The sequence below is a fragment of the Diabrotica virgifera genome, chromosome 8 (genome assembly GCF_917563875.1).
Source record: "Diabrotica virgifera virgifera chromosome 8, PGI_DIABVI_V3a".
NCBI classification, from domain to species: Eukaryota; Metazoa; Arthropoda; class Insecta; order Coleoptera; family Chrysomelidae; genus Diabrotica; species Diabrotica virgifera.
In genome coordinates, this window is record NC_065450.1 from 35,220,347 (window position 1) to 35,231,764 (window position 11,418).

The following is an 11,418-nucleotide window of genomic DNA, read 5'->3' on the forward strand; positions in this document are numbered from 1 at the left end:
GCTCAATAATCGAAATGCTCTTGATTTAATAGTTTATTCTTAGAGTATATAAGCTATAGGAATTATATTCGCAATACGATATATTTTAAGTTTTCTCAGCATCTTTCTCTTAAGTTAAATCAATTAAAGGGTTGTTTGGGGGTGAAAGGGATGAGCTCAAAAATCGAAACTATATAATTTCAAGAGCTCATAAGTAGCTCGTAATTCTGCCGCAAAAACCGATTCAATATTCCTATTTTTAAGTAGTGGGGGGGGGGGGGGGCTGACTCAGCCCCCCCCCACTAGGGTATTAAATTCCTGCTCAGTAGAACGAGCTCAAAATTTTTAGTTTGCGGAATATGAGAGCTCATAAATAGCTCATAAATCAGGGCTATTTGTTTTTTAATTTTTGTAAGTGGGGGGGGGGCAGCTCAACACGAGTGAAAATATCTACCAGAAAAACACAATAAAAGTAAAAGTAGGTAAATAACTAACTGACCCTGTTCAACCTGATCATGGATGAAATAGTAAAAAATAAGGACAAAAAAAGAAGCAAATGGGAGAAAAACAACTTAAAATAATCTGATATACGACGCAATACTAATCTCTCTAAGTGAAGATGATTTAAAACGTATGCTGCACCAATTTAATATAACCGCTAGAATATCTAACATGTTAATTTCCCAAAAAAAGACAAAATGCATGGTAAAAACAGCAAATCTAATAAGATGTAAATTGGAGCTGGAGGGTCAGATAATAGAATAAGTGATGGAGTTTAAGTATCTAGGCATCACACTATCTAGCTACGGAAAGCTCGAAACAGAAGTGGAAGATATGGAGAAATAAAAATATTGGAAAAGAAGTGAATGGCCGAATTTACAAAACTGTCATCAGACCAATAATGATATACGCGGTAGAAACACGACCTGATACAGAAACGACAAAAATAATGCTAGAAAGAGCAGAGATGAAAACACTTCGAAAAATCGATGGTAAGAGACTGTGGGATAGAGCTAGAAGTGCAGGTATACGACGAAGATGTAAGGTGGACAACATTAATCTTCTTCTTTCTTCTTTTGCCCTTTAATTCGTCCAATTTTGAACATAGGCTTCCCCCAGTTTCCTCCATTCGCTTCTGTTTAGTGCTTTCTGTTTCCAGTGCGTTCCTCCTATCTTTTTAATGTCGTCTCCCCATCTCATCTGGGATCGTCCTCTTGCTCTCTTTCCTGTCCATGGTCTCCATTGTTGTATCATGCTATTCCACCTATTGTCCGTTTGTCTAGCGTTATGACCTGCGAAGCTCCATTTTAGCCTGGCTATATGTTGACCTGCGTCTTTGACTTTTGTTCTACTTCTGACCCAGTTGTTTTGCTTTTTGTCTGTCAATTTTACTCCTTACATTGCTCTCTCCATGGCTCTTTGTGTCTTCATTATTTTATCCATGTTTGCCTTGGTCAAGGTCCATGTTTGGCATGCGTATGTGAGAATTGGGAGTATGCGCTGGTCAAACACTCTTGTTTTTAAGTATTGTTGTATTTTTTTATTCTTTAGGACCCATTTTAATTTTCCAAATCCTGCCCAGGCCAATCTGACCCTTCTTTTTACCTCCGCTGTTTGGTTTTCCTTATTTATTTTTATCATCTGTTCCAAATATATATAATCATTAACCGCTTCTATTGTGGTGTCGTTTAGTATTAGATTTCTATTGTCTTGTGTGTTTGTCATTGTTTTTGTTTTGGCAAAATTCATTTTTAGACCTATTTGTTCGGATTCATTTGCTAGTTCGGTTAGCATGGTTTGTAGTTCTTCAAAACTTGATGCTATGACTACTACATCGTCTGCATATCTTAGGTGGTTTAGTTTCTTTCCATTTATGTTTATTCCCATGTTTGTCCATTCCATTGTTTTGAAAACATCTTCCAGTGCTAATGTAAATAGTTTAGGAGAAATAACATCTCCCTGTCGCACTCCTCTGTTAATTGGTAAGGGTTTTGTGGTTTCTTGCAATTGTACTGTCATTGTTGCTTTCTTATATATATTATGTATTAGCATTCTGTATCTGGAATATATTCTACAGTTGTTTATAGCTTTTTCTATTGCCCACATTTCCACGCTGTCAAATGCTTTTTCGTAGTCAACGAACGCTAAGTGCAGATCTATATGGTATGGTGCAGATCTATATGGACAACATTAATAACTGGGTGAAAAACATAATTGTAGAATGGAACGACCACATCATGAATGACAACAAATAAAGTAGTAAGGACGGCGAGAGACGGTTCCTCCATAGGAAGACGATCAGTGGGAAGACCACGAAAACGATGGAATGACAACTTACTGGAGGCACATTGAAAAACAGACAGTCATGTCTTCACACAAAGAAGAAGATATAGAAGAATAAGTTATCAGTCTGTTTAACAGGCGGGATTTTGCAAATGTAATAGTATTCTAGAACACCTACACACAATACGGACACTTAAGTGTAACGAATGCAATACACCTCGTTATTTTTCATTTGTGGAAATAAGGCGTTCAAATCCACAGTAAACTGGGCAGTATTAAAAGAAATGCATAACGAAAGGATTTATTCCAAATACAGGATATAGGAGTTGAAGCTGGGGTATACAGAGATAAACTAAGGCTAAGCCTTATCGAAAGTCTAAATATTCATTCTACTAACTTCCAAGTGGAAATTTATGCTATAAATATATGCAGGCAATTTCTGGTAGCCAGGTGGCACTGGAACCGAATCGGTTTGACTCCAAGTTAGTTTGAAACTGTCTTCAGAACTGGATTCGTATCGAAGAAAGTAACACAGTAAGTTTACTCTACTAGGTGCCTAGACATACCTACTGGTATTAAAGGGAACGAAACCGCGGACCTATTTGCCAAGGCGGGGGAAAAAAATCATAGGCTCAGAACATGTAGTTGGCACAGCAAGAAACACATCCAGAAGAACAATATCTGACTGGGTGAAATGGATGGAACGTAACCACTGGTACGGAAAATGGGTCTTAAACATTCGAAGGCTTTTATACACGAACCTTCAAAGGAAAGATCCAAAGATCTACTAGTTATGAATATAAGTGGTCTGCGTATTATCGTATATCTCCTAATAGACAAGGATCACCTCAAGGGGTACCATGAGAAAAGAGTACATTGGAGAGCACGAGAACAGTTTGTAGTAAAGCAAACCCAGAAAACGGTGACTAGACGACATCCAAGTAAAAGTGGAGAGAAACTGGCATCAAATAGAACAAAACAGAGAAGGGTATAGAACTGAACGCCTGGACAACGTCTTTGTCCAGTAGTAGATGCACAAAAGCTGAAGCATAGAGCATTAAATAGAGCACAAAGAAGTGACGACAAAATTAAAATAGCCCAAGAATATGAAGCTGCAAATAAACAGGTAAAAAAGAGTGCTAGAGGAGACAAGAGAAAATGGGCTGAGGGAATGGCTCGAGCAGCAGAAGAAGCAGTAGCAACAAATAACCAAAGAAAATTATATAGAAACACCAAGCGTTTAGCAAACAGGAACACAAACAATAACAAACCACTAAAAGAGAAAAGAGGGCAAGTTCTCACAACGACAGAAGAACAGACCCATAGATGGCAAGAGTATTACCAAGAACTCATAGCAGAGCAAGAAAATGAACCGTTTGCGCAAGAAGACCATGCAGCAGGACCAACTGAAAATTGTTTAAAAATAAATGCAGAGAGCCCAACGAAGAAAGAATTAGGTGAAGCAATCCGTCACCTGAGGAATAACAAAGCAGCAGGAATTGACGGTATCCCATCCGAATTGTGGAAAGCTGACATTGAGGGAACAGTGGAGCACCATTGCTGATAGAGATATGGAATGAAGAACACGTACCTACAGAGTGGAATAATGGAATCATAATAAATCTCCCAAAAAAAGGTGACGCGCAGCTATGCGAAAACTGGAGAGGAGTAACACTATTGTGTTCTATAAATAAAGTACTAGCCTATATTGTACATCAAAGAATTAACGTCGAAATCGATAAAAATCTTCGCAATGAACAAGCGGGTTTTAGAAGGGGAAGATCCTGTATTGACCAGATTGCTACAACACGTATCATCATAGAAAAAATTAAAGAAATGAATGCAGCACTGATAATGACGTTTGTAGACTTTGCCAAAGCGTTTAATAGTATAAAACACAAAGCTCTTTGGAATATTTTAAGCCACGCGAAAATTCCACCTAAGATCATTAGAATAATACAAATGATGTATAACCGAACAACATTCCAGGTATTACATAAGGGTCAAATGACGGACAAAATAGAAATAGAGAAGGGGGTAAAGCAAGGCTGTATACTCTCACCTCTACTCTTCAATATATGTCTCAACTACATTTTACAAAAAACCATAGACAGGAAAAACGGAATCCCTTGGAACTACTTAGATGGTAAGAAACTGGCTGATATGGAATATGCAGATGATATATGCCTGGTATCCCATACAATAGATGATATGCAGAACATGCTAAGTAAACTGGAGAAAGAGGCGGCAGAAATTGGTCTCCGAATAAATGTCAATAAGACAGTTGAGATGAGAATAGGCCAACTCCGACAGGTAAAATTATATATCAGTAAAGAAGAAGTAAAACAGGTACAAGAATTTTGCTACCTAGGAAGTATACATGGCGTACATGGTGGAATCGAGGCGGACATTAAACATCGACTTAGAAAAGCACAACAAGTATTTGGAACACTCTCAAACATATGGAGGTCAACACAAATTAGTCAAAACACCAAAATAAGACTGTTTAATAGTAATGTTAAAACAGTATTACTGTATGGATGCGAGACCTGGGCAATAACAGACGGAACTGTCAAAAAACTCCAAGTATTTGTAAACAGGTGCCTCCGAAAAATTTTGAAAGTTTATTGGCCCAACATCATAACAAATCAAGAACTCTGGAAGAAAACCAAACAAGAGCCAATTGAAATTGCAATTAAAAGGAAAAGATGGAATTGGCTGGAACACACCCTGAGGAAGGACAACTCAGATATAACAAGGAAAGCTCTAAAATGGACAGTAGCAGGACGAAGAAAGCAAGGACGACCCGCAACGACCTGGAGAAGAACAATTGAAGCTGACTACAAAGGTATGAGAAAGAGCTGGGGAGAGGTAGCAGCTATGGCCAGAGACAGAGTCCAATGGAGAAGCTTCGTGGATGCCCTATGCTCCTTTACGGAGTAACAGGAAATAAGTAAGTAAGTAAATAATTATTCTACTACCTTTTAAGCGGAAATTTATGCTATAAATTTGTGCAGGCAATTTCTGGTAGCCAGGTGGCACTGGAACCGAATCGGTTTGACTCCAAGTTAGTTTGAAACTGTCTTCAGAACTGGATTCGTATCGAAGAAAGTAACACGGTAAGTTTACTCTACTAGGTGCCTGGACATACCTACTGGTATTAAAGGGAACGAAACCGCGGGCCTATTTGCCAAAACCGGGGCAAAAATCATCATAGGCTCAGAACATGTAGTTGGCACAGCAAGAAGCACATCCAGAAGAACAATATCTGACTGGGTGAAATGAATGGAACATAACCACTGGTACGGAAAATGGGTCTTAAACATTCGAAGGCTTTTATACACGAACCTTCAAAGGAAAGATCCAAAGATCTACTAGTTATGAATATAAGTGGTCTGCGTATTATCGTATATCTCCTAACAGACAAGGATCACCTCAAAGGGTACCATGAGAAAAGAGTACATTGGAGAGCATAAGAATAGTTCGTAGTAAAGAAAGCCCAGAAAACGGTGACTAGACGACATCCAAGTAAAAGTGAAGAGACACTGGCATCAAACACCACAAAACAGAGAAGAGTGGAAAACTCAATGCCTGGATAACGCTTTTTTCCAGTAGTGAGTAGTGGATCCAAAAAGGCTGAAGCATAAGGAGAAGAATTCTAAATGATGTAGGATAGTAAAAGACAAATTATAGCTGAGGACACTGGCACTAACAAGACATACAAATCCAAAAGATTGATAGGATAAACTGAATCTGAAATCAGAAACAGAAAAAAAGATTATGGGAAAAAATAGAAGAATTTCTAGAAAGAATGGAAGAACAATAGCTAGATAGAGAAGCTAGTATAAGATATACATAAGAAGTACGTTCCAAAAACCCTGGAATAAACAAGATAGAGAGGTCTTGGACGTAGAACGATGTAGCTGCGTAAAATTCGCCAATGAACAGGAATCCACAATTATGAAAGGCTTCTGAATTCTGCTAAAATAGAATAATTTAAAAGTAATTATCTAATATTTCACCCGTCAAGACAATGTAGGGTGGACGCCCATGCAGAAATTCACGGCACCCTGAGAAAAAGAAGAAATATACAAAATAATGGATAAAACATTCATGCAGTAGTTCTAAATACAATAAAAAAAGTAACGGAAGTAAAGGAATAAATTGATCAAAAGTAGAAAGAGAAACAACTTTTATAAGGTATTCCACAAGCAGTAAAAAGGAAAAATAAAAAACCCATATTGTTCTGAAACTACTTCTGTCCTGTCCATTACGGCAATGAAAATCGAAACGTCAGTATAAATGCAGTTTCAACTAAAATTTTGGTTAATGCTCAATAAAAATAGTAAATGAAAACCTATCTACACAAGTTATACATTGAAGTAGAAAGAAATAAGGACCAAAATTTAAAGAAATTTCAAGGAAAGCTGTGAAAGTAGATGACATATATTTTTACTTACTGCAACCATTTTTCGAATCGTAAACTCAAAATTAAATTATATTTTTCAAAATGAAATCAAAATATTACCTTAAAGACCATGGTTACTAATAATTAATAAGAGTAAACTTGAAGTAATACTGATTAAAATATTGCCCAAACACATTTTTATACTAAACCATTCACCATGCGGTGATAATGAAAAATACAAAGCCCATGGGCACCATAATATGGGTGTTGTCCCGCGTCTCTGTCTCACTTATGTAATTCATCACCAAAATTTGACCCTAATTGAAATATTTGTTATGGATTTGATAGATTTGGAGCAATGTTATTAGATAATATAATGGGTACTTTGATACTCGCAAGTGATACAAGTGTATGTAAATCAGTAATGCAATAGGCTCAAAACTAGTACGAGAGCTGGTAGACATTTTGGGTAGATATTTGAGGCATTGACAGATGAGACACAAGACAAAACAATTTCAAATTCAATTATTATAATAATCTCAATTTAAAACAAAAAATACATCTTTTGTCTTAAAAAATTATAGAGAAAAAAGTTGTGACAAATAGAGAGTTACATATAACTTTTGTAGATATTGAGAAGGCATATGACACTGTCCCCCTAAATAAAATATGGAAAGTCCTGAGTACATCAAACGTACATCAAAAATACATCAAACATACATCAAACATTGGTTAGTGCTCTCAAAGATCTATATTATGGTTCAAACTCCCAAATTAAATTCGGAAACCTCTTAGCTGAAAAATTTGAAATTACTAAGGGTCTCAGACAGGAATGTTGTATCTCTCCGACCCTGTTTAAAATTTATATATCTGCAGCTCTGAAGCAATGGAAACGGAAAGAAATGGGTATACAATTGAACCATCAGGATTGAATATATATATTGCAGATGATCAGGTGCTGATCTCAAATGACAAAGACCACATGGAATATATGCTTAGAAAACTAATTGAATAATAACATAAATGGGGATTAAATATCAATTTAGAAAAGACAAAATACCTCTCAATTGGCGCTGAACCAGAAAAACTCGATATCGACGACAATAAAAAAATAAATCCATGTGATGAATATAAATACCTGGGCGTCATCTCCGACCGTAGTGGAACAGACGAACGAGAAATATAACATCGAATCATAAAAGCTCGAAGAGCTATAGCATTCCAAAACGGAGTTCTATGGAGTAAAGAAATATCAAAGAAAAGAAAATAGAACATGTATGAAACAATGGTTAAAACTAGCCTACTGTATGGAGCCGAGACATGGAGAAAAACTGAGAAATATAAAAAAAAAAAAAAAAAAGAAAAAGAGAGAAAAAGAGAGAAAGAAAAAGAGAATATCAAGAGCTGAAAGAATATGGAATGAAGGTGTAAAACAACAAATGGGTATAGAGGGCACTATAGTTGAGGATATTGAGAGAAAACAGATCATATTATATGGGCATGTGAGCCGAATGGGTGACGAAAGTTTGCCTAAAAAAACTATGATGTGGCAACCATCAGAGGAGAAAAAACGAGGAAGACCAATACATAGCTGGAATCTGAGAGTTAGGAAAGCGATTAGCACTGGAAATCTAAATAAAGAACCATCTCAGGGCAGAATACAGTGGCGTTTGGGAGTCGGACAACGTCGTAAGACGTTATGAAACCGAATATACCGGGTGGTGAATCGTAAAACGGTCCATAGGAAACTCAATGGGAAATTCTAAACTGTTTAGTTCCTGCTTCCCTAAATATTTTACATCCAAAGTCATGAGGAACTATTTGTAGAGAATTGAAATCTGTATTAAAAACAAAAGTTAAATTTGTTCTACAATTTAAACACATTCCAATATTTGGAAAAATATAATACATTTGCCACAGTAGGTATGCATGTAAAGTGTGCCACACGTTACCATTTATCTGACATTTTGCTTACTATTGACTGAATACAACACCTTTATTGGGTCTAGGACATTTCATAGCCGCCAGTTCATCGCCGCCGTTTCGATGCCGCCAGTTCATCGCCGGCCGATTCATCGCCGGCCGTTTCGATACAGCCGGTTCATCGCCAGTTAGTTAATCGCTAACTGATATATTTCCGAACTTTCGACAGTTACATTTATTATTTATATTAGTATTAACCCATTAATGCCCAAAATTAAAATTTTATCAAAATGAAAACAAAACTTGAGAATAAAATAAAGAGAGGTTGTTTTTAATAGCAATGTGTAAAATTTACGTTTTTTTTTCTTTGTAACTGTCTTTTTTTGACGTATGACATATCATACGCTGGGCAACGAAGGACACAAAATATAATAAGGCATTTAAAGTTTTTACAACTTGTGATATTTAACGAAACATTGCTCGGGATGAAGTCCTACATTACATTTAATGCACCGATATTAGGTGCACTTGCCACATTTGCCACACCAATATGTTTTGAGGAGTTTTGACGTACACCACGTAGCGTTGGAATATCTGATCTGAAGCTGTCAGCAGGGCCTCCACAATTCTCTGGGAAAATTCTAATAAATAAATTGACTCTATTTTGCGGTAAAGAAGCCATAATATGTTCAGTATTGCCCCATTCAAACAAAATCTGAATGTCGCCCAATATATTTTTTATATTGAATTCAAATACTATACAAAGCTTTTAACTTATCGAATAAATCTACACCACCTATTCCCTTGTTATATATATGCACAATGCACAACGTTTGGTTGAGGAACCGCCACCTGTTTTTGGACCTGGGACCGTGCAAGTTCGGAAAAGCGACACCTGGTTTCTTCGCTCTGCACTTTTATTCGCACTTTTAATTATATTGGCCAATCATATGGTCCTGGTTACTTGATAATTGTCAAGGCCATAGTCCAAAAAAAATAATAAGAAGAAAAAATAAGATTTAGGTTATGTTTTTAAAACGTGAACGTATGTAGTAAATAAAATTAGTTATTAAAATACAGTACTGCAAGCAAAATACAATTAATTAAATTTACCTTTATATAATAATGGCATATCATATCAATATTGTGAAGCAATATATAATTTTTCTTCTTAAATGACAATAGGTATGAAATGTACGTCAATTTGACAATTTCAATTGACAATATGAATAATTTAAGAAAGTTGCAATATTTCTCCGCTATTCGCGCACGATCGTTTCGCGTATCCCTTCCGAGTACTTGCACAAATACATATTTCTGAAATTGAAATATTAGTTGCCATAGTAACTTTGTTATTACTTATCATTCCAGCGAATAAAAGTGAGCTATTGTTTTTCGGTATGTAGAGCATGGAAAGTTCCACGAATTTTTTATCTCTTTGAGTGGGGTTCTTCCAATCTTGTCTTATCTAATTTTGCCGGTAAAGTGATTCTCTTGATCCCTCAAACTTGTCAGTAAAAGTAAAGATGTACAAAAATTAAAAAATACCAATGTAGATAACAGATTCCTGTGGTATAATAAAAAGCCTACGCAGCGTTTCTGTGATGAAACTTCCTAACGAGTTACCCTGTAGTTTATCTCCACTTTGAGTATAGGAATGAAATTGTGTAAGGTAACCTTTACTGGTTGCAATACACCGGAATTTATATCCAAATGGATGGGTTTTTCCCGAGTAGACCGCTGCGTTGAATTATGTCCATAATACGGCTTCATCGCTTCTTCTACTGAACAACTTCCAGTCACTACTGGAGGTAATAACGAAAACTTTAATTTAGATTTCCGTTGTTTGGACAATGCAACGTGAGTTAAACTTTGTTACAATGGTAAATTTTCTGTTCCAAAGTATCGTCGTCTATTAAACTCTTATACATTTTCAACAATTCAACACATCCTTGGAATCATACTTTTTCTTCATTTTTTTACTAAAATCGAAACAATGTTGATTATTTATTACGAGTGCCCAGCGTATTATATATCATACGCAAAAATCAATAATAAGTAACTTCTAATAATAGATTTGATGTATTGAACAATTTGGAAAATTTTCCACAAATGAGTCAAATTGATAACTCTGACATATCATCTACGCCAACCAGTTCAAATAAAAATTGGGTACCACGACCACAATCACAACCAAAAAAGCGTAAAGCTATTTCACCGATTATTATAGAAGAAACACCAAATTTTCAAAACAAAATTAAAATAAATAATTCAATCTTACCTAATCCGCACAGAGAAGACTTTCAGATATACAAGGAAAAATTAGAAATGATAGTAATGCAAAAACTACCTATAATATTCGAAAATATATATAAAAAACTTAATTTAGATGTCACAGAAATGCAGGTTATAAAAGAGACACAAAATGAACTAAAAAATTTATTAGGATCTATTCAACAAGATGCTGGAAATCAAGAAAATGAATAAGGAGTTTAATATATTACAGTGGAATGCAAAGTCTATAATAAAAAATAAAGCAAATCTCTTAAATCATATAAACCAAACACAAAACGTTGATTTAATTGCACTAAATGAAACTTGGTTATCACCTAACCAAAGTTTTAGATTAAATAATTATAATTTTATAAATAAAAGTAGAGCAGATGGATATGGTGGCGTAGGAATACTTATAAAAGATCATTTTTGTTATTCTGAAATAAAATTTAGAAACAACTTTAATACAAAAATAGAAATTTGTGCAATATATATAGAAGACCTCAAAATATCAGTCATATGTATATATAAACCACCAAATGTACAAGCTA

The 11,418-nt window shown here is 35.5% G+C and overlaps 1 protein-coding gene across 1 annotated transcript in view; it reads right to left on the reverse strand.

Moving 5' to 3' along the window:
• The window catches only part of LOC114338529 (uncharacterized), a 107,690-nt gene extending 100,855 nt beyond the window's left edge, over positions 1–6,835 (reverse strand). Inside the window, exon 1 of the mRNA XM_050658973.1 lies at positions 6,791–6,835. Coding sequence (XP_050514930.1) covers positions 6,791–6,802 — 12 coding nt within the window. The 5' untranslated portion in view covers positions 6,803–6,835. The remainder of the gene's footprint in view (positions 1–6,790) is intronic.
• Between the last annotated feature and the right edge of the window lie 4,583 nt (positions 6,836–11,418).